The sequence below is a fragment of the Cebus imitator genome, unplaced genomic scaffold (assembly GCF_001604975.1).
Source record: "Cebus imitator isolate Cc_AM_T3 unplaced genomic scaffold, Cebus_imitator-1.0 Scaffold201, whole genome shotgun sequence".
In the NCBI taxonomy this organism is placed as follows: Eukaryota; Metazoa; Chordata; class Mammalia; order Primates; family Cebidae; genus Cebus; species Cebus imitator.
Window position 1 is genome coordinate 481,374 of NW_016107516.1, and position 17,243 is coordinate 498,616.

The 17,243-nt window shown below is 41.2% G+C and overlaps 1 protein-coding gene across 2 annotated transcripts in view; it reads left to right on the forward strand.

Moving 5' to 3' along the window:
* Positions 1–15,509, forward strand: part of USF3 (upstream transcription factor family member 3) — a 56,752-nt gene extending 41,243 nt beyond the window's left edge. Inside the window, exons 5-7 of one of the 2 annotated variants that reach the window (XM_017547745.2) lie at positions 361–443; positions 5,530–5,626; positions 8,827–15,509. In XM_017547745.2, the coding sequence (XP_017403234.1) occupies positions 361–443; positions 5,530–5,626; positions 8,827–15,308 (6,662 nt within the window). In that variant the 3' untranslated portion in view covers positions 15,309–15,509. The remainder of the gene's footprint in view (positions 1–360; positions 444–5,529; positions 5,627–8,826) is intronic. The other variant, XM_017547746.2, reaches the window with a different exon arrangement.
* Positions 15,510–17,243: the final 1,734 nt, after the last annotated feature.

Below are 17,243 nucleotides of genomic sequence, written 5' to 3' on the forward strand. Positions count from 1 at the left end.
GCAGTGGTGTGATCTCAGCTCGCTGCAACCTCCATCTCCTGGGTTTCAAGCAATTCTCTTGCCTTAGCCTTCTGAATAGCTGGGGCTACAGGCATGTGCCACCACGCCCAGCTAATTTTTGTATTTTTTGTAGAGATGGGGTTTTGCCATGTTGCCCAGGTTGGTCTCGAACCCCTGACCTAAGGTTATCCACCCTCCTTGGCCTCCCAATGTGCTGGATTTGCAGATGTGACCCACCGTTCCTGGCTATTGATAAGCATTTCTTAGGGATTTCTTTACCTAAAACTTCTTTACCCTGGTTGAATGAGGGCACTTTGACTAAGTAGTTAAGGTTTGATAAACGAATTTTCTCCCATTTAGTGGAGAGGCATAGAAAGAAGAAAATCAATGCTGGAATAAACAGAATAGGAGAGCTGATCCCATGTTCTCCTGCCCTGAAGCAGGTAAGAAGTCTACTCATATCTTCATTCATTACTTAGGAACAGATAATTCCCTAAGTTGTTTTGGTGCTTAGAATGATTATTTTTGTTCCTTTTTATTTCTGCATATGGTTCTTTTGAAGTTAATAATTTCCTTGTTTTAACTGTTCCCATGTTTCCAACAATCTTTTAGTACAGATTCTACATGGTCAAATGTACCATGAAATTTCTAGGCTCTTCAGTTTTTTCTTGATTACTAAATTAATCATATGACTATGTTTACATATATGCCACTCTATTTACCAGGCATTTTTTCATTTTTTCTGCCAATGAATGTTCTTACTCCTTTTAAATTCTTACTTAGAATCTTCCAGGGATCTTTTCAACAATTTATTCTCCATGCCCTCTTAACTTCCAGTAGCAGTTAAAATCTTAGCTTAAGGTATGACAGTGTTGTCTAATGAAGATACCTTTTGGTTTCTTCTAGTAATGAGGATAAAGTGTGCTCACTGAAAACAAAACAAAACAAAAAATTGAAACAATTTGAAAGGCATAAGAAGGTTTAAAAAATAAATTGGCATCTTACTCCCAAGCAATAATCACTATTATAATGTTGTAATTAAATGAATATATGCAAAAAGTTAATATTACACAGAGCAAACAGCACTAAAAAGTGTAAAACAACAAACATTAATCTCCTACCTGCTTCCTAGCCCCAACACAGCTCCTCAGAGGCAACTATTCTCAACTGTTTCTTCTGGTTTTTTTTTTTTTTCTAAATAACATATTTATGTTGCTGTATCTTAATTTTTCAATCTTAGATATTATCTATTGACTCATTATTATGTTTTTCCCCTAGCTTCTCCTTCTTTAGTCCTGCCAATATAATTATATCCAACTTTTGGTTAAATTGGTATTCAGTTTTTGTGTTTCTCAAGCTGTAAACATTATTCATGGTTGAGCCAAGGAGTGTACTATTATTATATTTCATTTATTGCTTTCGTTTTTGGGAGGAGTGAATAATTACCTCATAGTTTCCATTTGCATAATTTTTCATATAGTTGTCTTTAATTCTTCTCACACTTCCAGCCATCTCTTAGCAGAGTTTTCTTCAAGGTCAAATGTACTACGTAATTTCCATTTGCCATTTTCTTTCTTCAAGACTTTACTTCTGGAACCCTCTGTTCTCCTTTTTCATTCTCAGCCAGTTGGCATCTTCCAGCTCTTCTGTTTTTGATTCCAGCTCTTGTATTTTTAATTTCCAAGAGTCTTTTTTTCTTAATCTCTGTTCCTTTTCCTACCGTATGTTTGTGGATACAATAATGTCTTCTCACCTCTGAATGGTTTATGTAGGTTTTTTCCTGAAGTTTTTTCCGTGTATGTTTATTTCTTCTGATTTCCTTTTATCCCTGTTTTGTCTTGTTTTTCTTTTGGGGGGGTTTTCCTTAAATATTTAGTGACTTGAAGCTGTTTTTTTTCATACTTGAGAAGGAGGCATTAAAAAATTGATTGAATAGGTTTGTCTTTTGGTGGCCCTAAGTGTTGCCTGATTAGAAGCTATTTTAGTTTTGTTGTTCTTGCTGTGGAACTAAAACATATCAGTATTTGTAGTTCTTTTCTTATGTGGGATAGCTATTTTTTTTTTCTTTTCTCAGAGACGAACCATCAGTGTCCTGCCTGGGAGTGGGACTGGTGGGAAGAGGAGTATAAGCCTAGTTGCCGTTATTCTGGGAGCTGGATAGGGGGTGGGGGGCTAGAGAGTCTTGTGAGGTAGTAGGCTGAGTTTCACTCACCCCCGTTTCCACTTAGGACCCTCGTCTTGTCCACTTCTGTGCTAAGTATCCTTGAGGTTGAAATTCTCTGGTTCAAATTTCACAGAAAATAAACTTGTCTCCTGCGGTTTGGGCAGGAAGGGAAAGTCATCCAGCTGTGTAGAATATGTGTATGGGGGCTGGGGAGGGGGTGGTTCTTATTACTGCTTTATTAGGAGTCCTTCGCCCGTACCCTCATTTAACCCCTTACCTCACCCCACCTTCTGTAGAGGCTGGTGCTTCTCAGTGTTGAGATGTCCTAGGATGTCAAAGGAGCAAATCAGCTTGCTTCTCTACGGTATCCCCTTGGAAAGGACTTACTCTTCATTTCCTTTCATTCTTCCCTATAGGATGGTCTTAGATGTCCATATATGGTTTTTTTGAGACAGAGTCTTGCTCTGTCACCCAGGCTGGAATGCAGTGGCAAGATCTTGGCGCACTGCAACCTCTGCCTCCCAGGTTCAAGCAATTCTCTTGCCTCAACCACCTGAGTAGCTGAGATTACAGGTGCCTGCCATCATGCCAGGCTAACTTTTGTATTTTTAGTGGTGATGGGTTTTGCCATGTTGGCCAGGCTGGTCTTGAGCTCTTGACCTCAAGTGATCCACCCACCTTGGCCTTTCAAAGTGCCAGGATTACAGGTGTGAACCACTGTGCCTGGCCCCATATATGTATTTCTCAGCCTTTTAAAAAATTGTGCTTCTGATTCCTTAACACAATGGCATACACGATGTCTTCTAATTTGTTTTTCTTTCTCCACATCTCAGTGGAAGGTAGCTACTCAGTAAACATACATGTTTGCCCAGGAAAATCGTATTTTCCTGCTCTTGGCTTTCATCCCTGCGAGTTTCTCTGAAGAAGGGAAACCATAACCATTTAACTTCCTTGGTGTGCTAGAATGTGCAAAGGAAGTCAGTATTTGGCTGTCAGAAACAGAACCGACTAAGATTTTCTTCACAGGTTTCGGCCTCTGTCTGCAGCAGAGGGGCAGGTGGCTGGGAATTATCAGGTTCTGCCTTTGTTCAGATTATTGTTTTTAAAAAGAACAATATTATTTTTCTCTTAATAGTAAAGAGTTGCCTGGGTTTATGTATTGGGTCTCTGTTGGGACTCACTGTAAGGAACTCGGAATTATAAATTGCCAGACAAAGGACTAAATCACAGTGATTCCTACATGAAAAGAGTAGCGATAGCTAATAATATATATCCTGGAGTAGAGGTTAAATATTCATTGCAACATTCTTGATTGCTGAAGAATAAAAACCAGAAATGACTGTTAAGATATCTTAAATGTTTATCAGTAATAGACTGGTAAATGAAATAAACACAGTCATTAGAAACAATAAGTAGGGGCTGAGCATGGTGGCTCACACCTGTAATCCCACCACTTTGTGAGGCCAAGGCAGGAGGATCACCTGAGGTCAGGAGTTTGAGACCAGCCTGGCCAACATGGTGAAACCTCATCTCTACCAAAAATATATATATATATAAAATTAGGCATGATGGCATGTGCCTATAGTTCCAGCTACTTGGGAGGCTGAGAAAGGAGAATTGCTTGAACCCGAGAGGTGGAGGTTGCAGTGGGCCGAGATTGTGCCACTGCACTCTGGCCTGGGCCACAGAACAAGACTCCATCCCAAAACAAAAAAGAAAGAAGAAGAAGGATATTTCAATACTATATGGAAGTATTGCCAAGATTTATTTTTATTTTTATTTTATTTTGCTCTTTATATAATGTCTGTTTTTAAAATTATACTTAAGTTCTGGGGTACATGTGTAGAATGTGCAGGTTTGTTGCATAGGTATACCAAGATATATTTTTAAAGGTAAAGAAATACAAAATCCTTTTATCTGTTGTTTTTTTCTCTTTGGAGACAGAATCTTGCTCTGTTGCCCAGGCTGGAGAGCAGTGGCACGATCTCAATTCACTGCAACCTCCGCCTCCCAGGTTAAAGCGATTCTCGTGTCTCAGCCTGCTGAGTAGCTGGGATTACAGGTGTGTGCCACCATGTCTGGCTAATTTTTTTGTAATTTTAGTAGAGACAGGATTTTGCCATTTTGGCCAAGCTGGTCTCAAACTCCTGACCTCACGTGTCTGCTCTCCTCGGCCTCCCAAAGTGCTGGGATTATAGGTGTGAGCCACCGTACCTGGCCTTGTCTGGGTTTTTAAAAAAGATATATACAGGCATGTATTGGGCGTAAGAATAAAGGCATACTTTAACATAACATTTTTTTGGAAAAGCTTAGGAATACAGTGTACTGGAAGCATGATACTAAAACTCAATCAAGTGACATTGCTTCCTTGACCTATTATTTAGAATAATTTGTAGTTGTGGTAAATAGAATAAAAAATAACATTAAAATCCAAAATCTTTACACAATTTTGAAAGCCTTGTCTGGCCTCTTCTACCACTCTTCCCATATGTACTCCACTCTAGCTCTGCCTACCTCCTTACTGTTAGCCTGGCTGAGGGCCCCTGCCCTTCTGATCCTGCTGTCTAGGCTCCCTTTTCCCATATATCTGCAGGGCCTGCTTCCTTTCACTTCCTTCCAGTTTTTGCTTAGGTATCACCTTACTCAGGGGCCTTCTCCAACCTCCATATACAACAAATGTTCTCAGTGTCTTAGTTCAGGCTGCTACAACAAAAATACCATAGACTGCGGAGCTTAATTTCTCGCAGTTCTGGAAGCTGGGAAGTCCAAGATCAAGTGCCAGCCAATTCAATTCCTGGAGATGACCTACTTCCTAGTTATATCCTCAAGTGGCAGACCGAGAGATCATCTCTCTTTGTCTCTTCTTATAAGGCACTAATCCCATCATGAGGACTCTACATTCATGACCTAATTACCTCCCAAATACCATCACATTGGGAATAATGGTTTAGACATATGCATTTTAGGGGGCACAAACATTCAGTCCCTTGCACAGAGTAACAGAGTAACCTCTGCTATCACTCTAATCATTCTAGTCCCCTCCTTATGCTGCTTTATATTTCTTCATAGCATTCGTGTGTGTGTGTGTGTGTGTGTGTGTGTGTGAGTATTCTTCAAGGACAGGGACTTTGTGTGTTTTATTATTATATCCCCAGTGCCTAGAACAGAGCCTGCCACATGTTAGATGCCCAATAACCAATTAATAAATGAAAAATATACAGTAGAAGCTTTTGAATATAGTACCTATTTTAAATTTTGAGAAGATACATATCCTATGTATATGATAAAGACAAATCTTTAAATTTCATCTGGCAAGTTCTTACCCTTCAGTGAAACTTGTAAACTTTTAAAATTTTCTTTGGCAGAGCAAGAATATGATCCTGGACCAAGCCTTTAAATATATAACAGAATTGAAAAGGCAAAACGATGAACTCCTGCTTAATGGAGGAAACAATGAACAAGGTAAATGTTGAAAGGTTCTTACTTTTTGTTGTTTTTTAAAATGTTCAGGCGTTTGTGTCACAGTGAAATTTATATTAGGATATAGAAAGCTTTTTGGCCCCAAAACAATATTAAGACCCTGCATTCAGTGGGTCTGGAAAAATAGTGTTACCAATAAATTCATTTTAGTCTAACTCTTTCACCTTCACCTTTTATCTTTCAGGCATACATGGTTTTGACTTTGAACTCTTTTGTGTATTTTATGTTTGCCTAACTCATGATACTCGTAGTGCTAAATCACCTTTATTCCAATTGGACATTGCAGTTAGGGGAATCCCATAATTGGATGTAAGGGGGGAGTTCTGCTCAGTATAGCTTAAAAACAAGATCAGGATATGCCTGTGTCAAGACTTAAGTGTGCATCAACAAAAAACACCAAAACATTCATTTTGTTTATATTACTTGTAATATATGCATCAAACTGCCTGATCATTTAGTTATATTTGATTTTTAGATAAAGGTGACTTTTTAATGCCATCAAATGAATTCTCTTTTTCCATTAGCATTGAAGAGAAAATTTCCTTATGGCAGCAGAAAAAAAGATTCCAGGCAAGTGTAAAGCTCAGGGTAGGCCAGTTTGCAATTGTCTTTTATTTACACCTCTGACAAGTGTAGGGAGAGAATTTCCTGCGACAACTCAGTAGGCCATCTTAAAAGGAGAAAAAGGAAAAAGGGCAGAATTGGCTGAGGTAAGGTCACTGCTGCGCTGTGTTTGTTGTAATGGTTGGGAAGGATATTAGAAAGCATACCTAAGAGGTCAGCATTCAGAATTCTCCTTGTTTACTCTTAGTTAAATATTAGCAACTTCCCCCCTCACCTAGGTTAGCTGTTGTTTATGGCCCAGGTCCTTTTGTGATGCAGTGAGATAGTTACATAAATGATACATTTTGGTAACCATTTGAGGCACTCCACAAAAGGAGGGTAAGACAGAATGATGAGTAGACTTTTCTTTTCTTTCTTCTTTTAGTTTTGAGACAGAGCCTTGGTCTGTCAGCCAGGCTGGAGTACAGTGGCACGATCTCAGCCCACTGCAACCTCCATCTCCTGGGCTCAAGCAGTTCTCCTGCCTCTCAGCCTCCTGAGTCGCTGGGATTACAGGCCTGTGCCACCACGCACTAATTTTTATATTTTTAGTAGAGACAGGGTTTCACCATGTTGGCCAAGCTGGTCTCAAACCCCTGACTTCAGATAATCCACCCGTCTCGGCCTCCCAAAGTGTTGGGATTACAGGAGTGAGCCACCGTGCCCGGGGATGAGTAGATTTTTCTAATGAAGGCTCCTTTGATTTCAGAGCACAGAGGCTGAGGCAATCAAGTTACCTTAGGAAAAAGGAAAATTGTTGAAAAATATCAGTTGCATGGGGCTCAGAAAAAGCTGACCAGCCAGGTCAGGGGTTAGGGGCAATATCTAAGGCAGCCTAAATCTGTGTTCATTATTTCTGTCATGATCATTATTTCTCTGGTTCTTTTCCTGTGCATCTGCTCTATCCTCTGTTTTTCTCTCAGTGGCTTCCTCTGCATGCTCACTGTGCACATACCTAGTGGCCAAAGCAATGGCCTTGGACTCAGGCCCACTTAGGTTTGAGTCCCAGCTTCATTTACTCACTCAGTATCCTTTGGCCAGTTACTTAACCTCTCCAAGTCCCAGTTTCCCTAGGTTAAAATGAGGATGATCATAGTATCTGCCTGGCTGAATTTAGGCAAATTATGTAACTACTTTGAGCCTGTTTCTCATATCCAAAAGTGGTGATAATAAAATATAAATTGCCATCTCATGGTTCTTATGAGGATTAAACGAGATAATACAAGAACTTAGATTGAAGCCTAGCACATAGTAATTGCTTGATAAATGTTAGCTGTTATAGTTGTCATTGTTATTAAATGAGACAATGAATGAAATGTGCCAGGTAGTAAAGGTGCAGTAAGTGAGAACCATGATTATTATTTGGTCTATAATGATTGTCCTTTAATTTCTACTATCCATGGACACCAGTATCTTTCTTTCGTCTCTTAGTTTTACACTAAGAAAAGTGATCTGCCAGTTTCAGCTCATCTTTGTTGGAATAGAACTTTTCATTTGAGGCTCCCTCACACAGTGTTAGCCTGGAGAATGGGCTGCTTTGGAAAAGGAATGCGAATACCCTCCACTGTGGCATGGCAGATGGGGATGTGTGGGGTCACAGAGCATATACCAGCAGCTAAGTCTGCCCCATTAGTGGGACTCATAGATGAAGCGATCTACCTTAGAAAGTAGGGCTGTGATGATGCCCTCACTGCTCAGTAGCACACTTGCATTGGTCCTAACTAGCAAAGTACAGGTTCCATTGTTGATGCTTTCTTTGGTGCCCTTTGGTGCCACTTTGCTTCTTACATGTTCTATTCCTTTTTGCCTCCATTGTTTCAAGGGTAAAATAGAAACTAAAGCCATTTATAAAAGAGACTGTCGGCTGGGCATGGTGGCTCATGCCTCTAATCCCAGCACTTTTGGAGGCCAAGGTGGGCAGATCATTTGAGGTCAGGCGTTCAAGACCAGCCTAGCCAACATGGTGAAACCCAGAATCTACTAAAAATATAAAATTAACAAGCAGTGGTGGTGTACACCTGTATCCCCAGCTACTCGAGAGGTTGAGGCAGGAGAATTGCTTGAACCTGGGGGGTGGAGGTTGCAGTGAGCTGAGATCGTGCCACTGCACTCTGGCCTGGGCCACAGAGCAAGACTCTGTCTCAAAAAAAATAAAATAAAAAATAAAGAGGCTGTCTGTTACCATCATAGGTAATGTTAGCTGCTGCAGCATTTAAATTGCATGTTGATATTCAATGTTACTTTCCCAGCATGTTACCGTGATATCAGTTTGTCTTCTTTTACATGTGTAGCTGCCCTATTGGAAATTTTTGAATTGGGAATTTTGAGATTTCTACATTATGAGTAATTTTTCAGTTGACCTTTAAAGATTTACACTGTTTAAATGAGGGCAGAGGGATTTAACATATCATACTAAAAAGAAGAAAGAAGTTGTATTAGAAAAAGAGCTGAAGAGCCTCAGTTGAGGTATTTAGAATGCTAGAATTAGAATTCAGTAGTTTAGTACACAGTTCTTTATGAAGTTATTGTACATACTGACATTCACAGGTATTTTTAAATTTTTGTTTTTAACATTCTAGCTGAAGAAATAAAAAAGCTACGGAAACAACTGGAAGAAATCCAAAAAGAAAATGGCCGATATATTGAATTACTGAAAGCTAATGACATATGCTTATATGATGACCCCACAATTCACTGGAAAGGAAATCTTAAAAACTCAAAGGTCTCTGTTGTTATTCCTAGTGACCAGGTTCAAAAAAATATTATTGTTTATTCCAACGGGAATCAGCCTGGTGGAAACAGCCAGGGAACAGCTGTTCAGGGGATAACTTTTAATGTTAGTCATAATTTACAAAAGCAGACCGCCAATGTGGTGCCAGTACCAAGGACTTGCAATCTGGTGACTCCTGTGTCTATTTCTGGAGTTTACCCTTCTGAAAACAAGCCATGGCATCAGACCACAGTTCCTGCATTGGCTACCAACCAGCCTGTTCCTCTGTGTCTTCCTGCTACCATATCTGCTCAAAGTATTCTCGAGCTTCCCACCCCTGAAAGCGAATCAAGTGTGCTTGGTGCCACTGGTGGCTCACTGATTGCCGTTTCAATTGGACCTGAGCCTCACCAACATCGTTCTTTGCACACATGTCTAAATGATCAAAATTCTTCTGAAAATAAGAATGGACAAGAGAACCCCAAGTTATTGAAGAAAATGGCTCCTTGTGCTACAAACATCCCCCTCAGCTCCTCAGCAACTGCCACTGAAGTGCATCATGGAAACAAGTCCTGCCTGAGCATACAGGACTTCAGAGGTGATGTTCAGAACACTTTTGTTGTTTCAGTTACCACCACAGTCTGCTCCCAGCCTCCTAGAACTTCAGGTGATTCTTCTCCAGTGAGCATTAGCAAGAGTGCAGACTCAACAAGTACAGCTACAGTGGTGGCTTCATCTGCCCCTGGAGTAGGGAAGGCCACCATTCCTGTAAGCACTCTTTCAGGAAACCCTTTGGACAATGGTTGGACTCTTTCTTGTTCTTTGCCTTCTTCAAGTGTTAGTGCTTCAGATTTGAAAAACATTAATAGCCTTACCCGCATTTCTTCAGCTGGAAACACACAGACAACGTGGACTACTCTGCAACTGGCGGGAAACACTATTCAGCCCTTAAGCCAGACACCATCTTCTGCTGTGACTCCAGTGTTGAGTGAGTCTGGTACTAGCCACACCACAAGCAACCACAGTAGACACATGGCTACAGGCATCAACTTGAATAATTCCTTTCCAGCAGATGGGCAGCCAGTTGAGCAGGTAGTTGTAACATTGCCTTCTTGTCCATCTTTACCTATGCAGCCACTAATTGCTCAGCCACAAGTTAAATCTCAGCCTCCCAAAAATATCCTTCCACTGAATTCAGCAATGCAAGTGATTCAGATGGCTCAGCCAGTTGGGTCTGCTGTTAATGCAGCTCCAACTAATCAAAATGTTATAATTCTTCAACCACCCAGCACCACCCCATGCCCAACAGTGATGAGGGCAGAAGTTCCCAACCAAACTGTAGGTCAACAGATAGTAATCATACAGGCAGCTAATCAGAATCCTTTGCCACTCCTCTCTGCTCCACCTCCTGGCTCTGTTCGACTCCCTATCAATGGAGCCAATGCTGTAATAGGGTCTAATAATTCAGTGCAAAATGTTTCAACACCACAGACTTTTGGAGGAAAGCATCTTGTCCACATATTACCAAGACCTTCATCTTTATCAATGTCTAACTCAACACAAACTTTTTCTGTTACAATGTCAAGCCAACAGCCTCAAACCATTTCTTTAAATGGACAGCTCTTTGCTTTGCAGCCTGTGATGTCTTCATCAGGAACTACAAATCAAACCCCTATGCAGATTATTCAACCCACCACCAGCGAAGATCCAAATACCAATGTTGCCCTGAATACATTTGGTGCTTTGGCCAGCCTCAATCAAAGCATATCACAGATGGCTGGGCAAAGCTGTGTACAATTGTCTATTAGCCAGCCTGCCAACACTCAAACTGCTGCAAATAGTCAAACCACTCCAGCTAACTGTGTTTCATTAACAACAACTGCAGCACCTCCAGTAACAACAGATAGTTTAGCCACACCAGCCAGTACTTATAATCTAGTGACTACTTCCTCAGTGAACACTGTTGCTTGTTTGCCTCCTAACATGAAGTCAAAAAGGCTGAATAAGAAGCCAGGTGCCAAGAAACACTTAGCAGCAAACAAGTCAGCGTGTTCCCTGAATCCAGTTAGAGATGTGAGCAAGTTAGACTGTCCCAACACTGAAGGCTCAGCAGAGCCACCTTGTAATGATGGACTGCTGGAAAGCCTCCCTGCTGTATTACCATCTGTCTCTATGTCCCAGGCAAATAGTGTGAGTGTTTCTGCTTCACATTCTTTGGGTGTTGTAAGTTCTGAATCATTAATACCTGAGTCTGCATCCAAATCTAAGTCAGCAGAAAAGTCTAGCTCACCCTCTCAAGAATCTGTAACAAGTGAACATTTTGCAATGGCCCCAGCAAAATCCAAAGATTCTACCCCTAATCTGCAACAAGAGGTGTCTCAGGATAAACCACCCAGTAGTTTAGCATTGTCAGATGCTGCCAAACCCTGCACTTCAGCCAATGTGTTGATTCCATCTCCAAGTGATCCTCACATTTTGGTTTCTCAGGTTTCTGGTTTGTCATCTACCACAAGCACTACAAGTACGGACTGTGTTTCTGAGGTAGAAATCATTGCTGAACCTTGCAGAGGTGAGCAAGATTCATCAGATACCATGCAAACCACAGGTCTCTTAAAGGGGCAAGGTCTAACTACATTGCTCTCTGATCTTGCTAAAAAAAAAAATCCTCAGAAATCCTCTCTTTCTGATCAGATGGATCATCCTGACTTTTCTTCAGAAAATCCTAAGATAGTTGATTCAAGTGTGAATTTACATCCCAAACAGGAACTCTTATTGATGAACAATGATGAGAGAGATCCTCCACAGCATCATCCCTGCCTCCCTGATCAGGAGGTTATTCATGGTTCTTTGATCACCGGTAGGCAGGCTGACTCTCCCATGTCAACCAGTTCTGGCAGTAGTCGTAGTTTCTCAGTTGCATCCATGCTTCCTGAAACAACGAGAGAAGATGTGACCAGCAATGCAACAACTAACACATGTGACAGTTGTACCTTTGTGGAGCAAACTGATATAGTAGCTCTTGCAGCAAGAGCCATTTTTGACCAGGAAAACCTTGAAAAGGGAAGCGTTGGCCTCCAGACTGATATAAGGGAAGTTGCTTCAAAGCCTTCTGAAGCATCATCGTTAGAGGGAGACCCACCTTTCAAATCACAGATAACTAAAGAAAATGGCACAGGACAGGCAGAAGCAACACCAAATGAATTTAATTCTCAGGATTCAATTGAAGCAACTATGGAGAGGCCCCTTGAAAAACCAAGTTGTTCTCTAGGAATTAAAACATCAAATGCATCTCTACAGGCTTCAAATCCTCAGCCACCAAGCATCACCAGTTTAAGCGTGAATAATCTTATCCATCAGAGCAGCATCAGCCATCCTCTGGCCAGCTGTGCAGGTTTATCTCCAACTTCTGAGCAAACAACTGTGCCTGCAACGGTTAATCTAACCATTTCATCTAGCTCTTATGGCAGTCAACCTCCTGGACCATCTCTGATGACTGAATATTCCCAAGAACAGCTAAATACTATGACTAGTACCATACCAAATTCACAGATTCAAGAGCCACTCTTAAAGCCAAGTCATGAAAGTCGGAAGGATTCTGCTAAGCGTGCTGTCCAAGATGACCTTTTACTGTCTTCAGCTAAACGTCAAAAGCATTGTCAGCCAGCCCCCCTCAGGCTTGAAAGTATGTCCCTGATGAGCAGAACTCCAGACACCATTTCTGATCAAACTCAAATGATGGTCAGTCAGATCCCTCCTAATTCTTCAAACTCAGTGGTGCCTGTTAGCAACCCAGCACATGGAGATGGCCTTACACGATTATTTCCACCTGCTAACAACTTTGTAGCTCCTGCATTGAGGCAAGCTGAAGTTCAGTGTGGTCCTCAGCCCTCAGTTGCTGAGCAGCAGCAAACCCAGGCAAGTCAACATCTACAGGCCCTGCAGCAGCACGTTCCAGCTCAAGGGGTATCTCATCTTCATAGTAACCATCTTTACATAAAGCAGCAGCAGCAGCAGCAGCAGCAGCAGCAGCAGCAGCAGCAGCAACAAGCAGGGCAGTTAAGAGAAAGGCATCACTTATATCAAATGCAGCATCATGTACCTCATGCAGAGAGCTCTGTCCACTCTCAGCCCCATAATGTCCACCAACAGAGGACTCTGCAGCAAGAAGTTCAGATGCAGAAAAAGAGGAACCTTGTTCAGGGCACCCAGGCCTCTCAGCTTTCTTTACAACCAAAGCACCATGGAACTGACCAGTCCCGATCCAAGAGTGGCCAGCCACATCCCCACCATCAGCAGCTGCAGCAACAAATGCAGCAACACTTTGGAAGCTCCCAGACAGAGAAGAGCTGTGAAAACCCGTCAACTACCCGAAACCATCATAACCATCCCCAGAACCATCTCAATCAAGATATTATGCACCAACAGCAGGAAGTTGGAAGCAGACAGCAGGGTTCAGGGGTTTCATCTGAACATGTATCCGGGCATAATCCAATGCAGAGGCTTTTGACATCAAGAGGCTTAGAGCAGCAAATGGTGTCCCAACCAAGTATTGTAACTAGATCTTCAGACATGACCTGTACTCCACACAGGCCGGAAAGAAATAGAGTTTCAAGTTATTCTGCTGAGGCACTCATTGGCAAGACATCTTCTAATTCAGAGCAGAGAATGGGGATATCGATTCAGGGTTCCAGAGTTTCAGATCAGCTTGAAATGACAAGCTATCTTGATGTTCCCAGAAATAAGAGTTTGGCTATTCATAATATGCAGGGTCGTGTGGACCATACTGTAGCCTCAGATATTCGCCTTTCTGATTGTCAGACATTTAAACCAAGTGGAGCTAGTCAACAGCCCCAGAGTAATTTTGAAGTACAATCTTCACGAAATAATGAAATAGGTAACCCTGTATCATCATTGCGGAGTATGCAGTCCCAGGCTTTTAGAATTGGTCAAAACACTGGCCCACCACCAACTGACCGTCAGAAGAGAATACCTTACCCACCAGTTCAGAGCATCCCAACAGGAAATGGTATTCCGTCAAGGGACAGTGAAAATACTTGTCACCAAAGTTTCATGCAGAGCTTACTTGCCCCTCACCTCAGTGATCAGGTCATTGGGAGCCAGAGGTCACTCTCAGAACATCAGAGGAATGCACAGTGTGGTCCATCCTCTGCAATTGAATATAATTGTCCCCCAACTCATGAAAATGTCCATATCAGAAGAGAGAGTGAGAGTCAGAATAGGGAAAGTTGTGACATGTCTTTAGGTGCAATTAACACCAGGAACAGCACCTTGAGTATTCCTTTTTCAAGTTCCTCTTCCTCAGGAGATATTCAGGGTCGAAACACAAGCCCCAATGTTTCTGTACAAAAATCCAATCCCATGAGGATTACTGACAGTCAAGCAACCAAGGGCCACATGAACCCTCCAGTCACAACCAACATGCATGGGGTTGCAAGGCCAGCACTACCGCATCCGTCTGTGTCTCATGGAAATGCTGATCAAGGTCCTCCTGTACGTCAAGCTAATTCTTCAGTTCCCCAGAGATCAAGGCATCCCCTGCAAGATAGCAGTGGTTCCAAAATTCGTCAACCTGAAAGGAATCGTTCTGGAAACCAAAGGCAAAGTAATGTCTTTGATCCAAGTCTTCCCCATCTTCCTCTTTCTGCTGGTGGCAGTATGATTCTTGGACGTCAACAGCCTGCTACAGAGAAGAGAGGAAGTATTGTTCGTTTCATGCCTGATAGCCCACAAGTACCTAATGATAATTCAGGTCCTGACCAGCATACGCTATCACAAAATTTTGGTTTTTCTTTTATTCCCGAGGGTGGCATGAATCCACCAATAAATGCTAATGCTTCTTTCATTCCGCAGGTTACCCAGCCTAGTGCCACTCGAACTCCAGCCCTCATCCCGGTAGATCCGCAAAATACTCTGCCCTCCTTCTATCCTCCATACTCTCCTGCTCATCCAACGCTGTCCAATGATATTTCAATCCCCTATTTTTCTAATCAGATGTTCTCAAATCCTAGCACAGAAAAGGTAAACAGTGGAAGTTTAAATAACCGTTTTGGATCAATTTTATCTCCTCCCAGACCTGTTGGCTTTGCTCAACCAAGTTTTCCTCTTCTCCCAGATATGCCACCAATGCACATGACCAACTCTCACTTATCCAATTTTAATATGACATCTTTGTTTCCAGAAATAGCTACAGCGCTTCCTGATGGTTCAGCAATGTCACCTTTGCTTACATTAGCAAATTCCTCTGCCTCTGACTCTTCCAAGCAGTCCTCAAACAGACCTGCCCATAACATAAGCCATATTTTAGGTCATGATTGCAGTTCAGCTGTTTAAATACTGATAAATGTAAGGGTAATGAGTGAGATTACAAATGTATTTGTGTGTGTATGGGCACAGACATGTACTTGAAGAGAAGGATTATGTGTATGTGTCTTTGTATAATCAGTCTTCAGTTATCTTCTGAATCTAGGGAAGCCATGTCAGAGGTGATGCAGATACTGGGTTGTCAGAAAACAAGTTATCTTTCATTTTCAACTGCATGGCGTACTTCTTTATTTTCCAAGCAGATTTACATTTCCAGGTTGATATTTCCTAAATACTAATTAGCTGGAAATTGGGGGAGATCATCTTGTCATGTGCTGGGTAGTAGGAGGGAGGCCTAGATTTTTAAACTTGATTGTTGATAACTTGTAGAATATATAGTTAAGTTGCTACTGAAAAATATAGGCAGCTTGATAAAACACAGTGGCTCATAACCAAGTGCTGGCTAATGTCAGCCTCTAGAACAGCTTCTTACCTATGGTAGATGTTGAACTGACGTTGAGTTTAATGTCCATAAAGTCAAGTAGTTAGCAAATAATTGTTTAATCAGCCTTTATTCTCAAGTTTAGTTAAGATAGAGGATTCTTTCTAAATAATAATCCATAAATTATCTGAATTTTTTGTCTTGTTCTTCAAATTAGGGAGCTGCGTTATCTTTTAATGTACCAAGATCTTTTAAAGCCAAGGTTTTCCTTAGACAATTATTTAGCCTTAAAAATAGAAAGCTGGCAGGGCACGGTGGCTCATGCCTGTAATACCAGCACTTTGGGAGGCTGACGCGGGTGGATCACCTGAGGTTGGGAGTACGAGACCGGCCTGACAAACATGGAGAGACCCCGTCTCTACTAAAAATACGAAATTAGCTGGGTGTGGTGGCTCGTGCTTGTAATCCCAACTACTCGGGAGGCTGAGGCAGGAGAATCGCTTGAACCCAGGAGGCAGAGGTTGCAGTGAGCCAAGATTGGGCCATTGCACTCCAGCCTGGGCAACAAGAGTGAAACTCCATCTCAAAAAAAAAAAAAAAAGCTAAAAATTTAGGTACATACATGTTCTCCATTTTGTGCTTGCATTTTGCATCAGGCCATAGGGTAAAAGCAGTTAGTTGTATTGTGAGGTTTTGCATGGGTTCAGTTAACAATTGATGTTTCATCAGCTGAGTTTAATTTAGTATTCTGTTTTCATTCTATTTATTTGATCTTGACATAAATTCTTTTGCATTCATTTAAATATTAGGATTGATCAGGAAATAGTGTGTTTGTAATCTACACATTTATTTGAGCCTTACTTTAAAAATATTTCTGAACAGAGATTTAAGCTCTGTCACTATTTTCATTTACTGATAGTATTTATATTTTAAATATGGCATTGTATACATGATTATCCTTCATAACAGAATTATAATGAGGATATGAATTAGTTTATTATTTTTCTTGTTGGTAGGTGTGAAATGGTGCTTTAAAAAATATATAGTCTTTATGTCTCTCTGTGTGTATGTGTATGCGTACACATATTTTAAAGTATGAACTGGCTCTTTGAAAATAGGCCTGCCATCTGAAAATGGGAAATTGAGACCTGAGACCTGCTAAAGTGTAGAAGAACTTGATATAGGTAGGGGTATTTTAAAGCCCCTCAGAAGTGTATAATACATTTAATAACCCATATTGAAATTTGAAACTTAAAAAACAAAACAAAACTAAGAAAACAAGGGTATATATTCCTTTCCTTAAACCTATGAAGCCCATTACTTTTTGTTCTTGTTATATTCTGCCGAAAGTGGGATGGGGTGGGAGAGATATGTACAAATTGTTTTATCTGCTTTCTTAACAAAGTGAACTCAAGGACTAGCTTTTCTTTTCTTTTTCTTTTTCTTTTCTTTTTTTTTTTTAGAGTCTCACTCTGTCACCCAGGCTGGAGTGTACAGTAGCATGATCTTGGCTCACTGCAGCC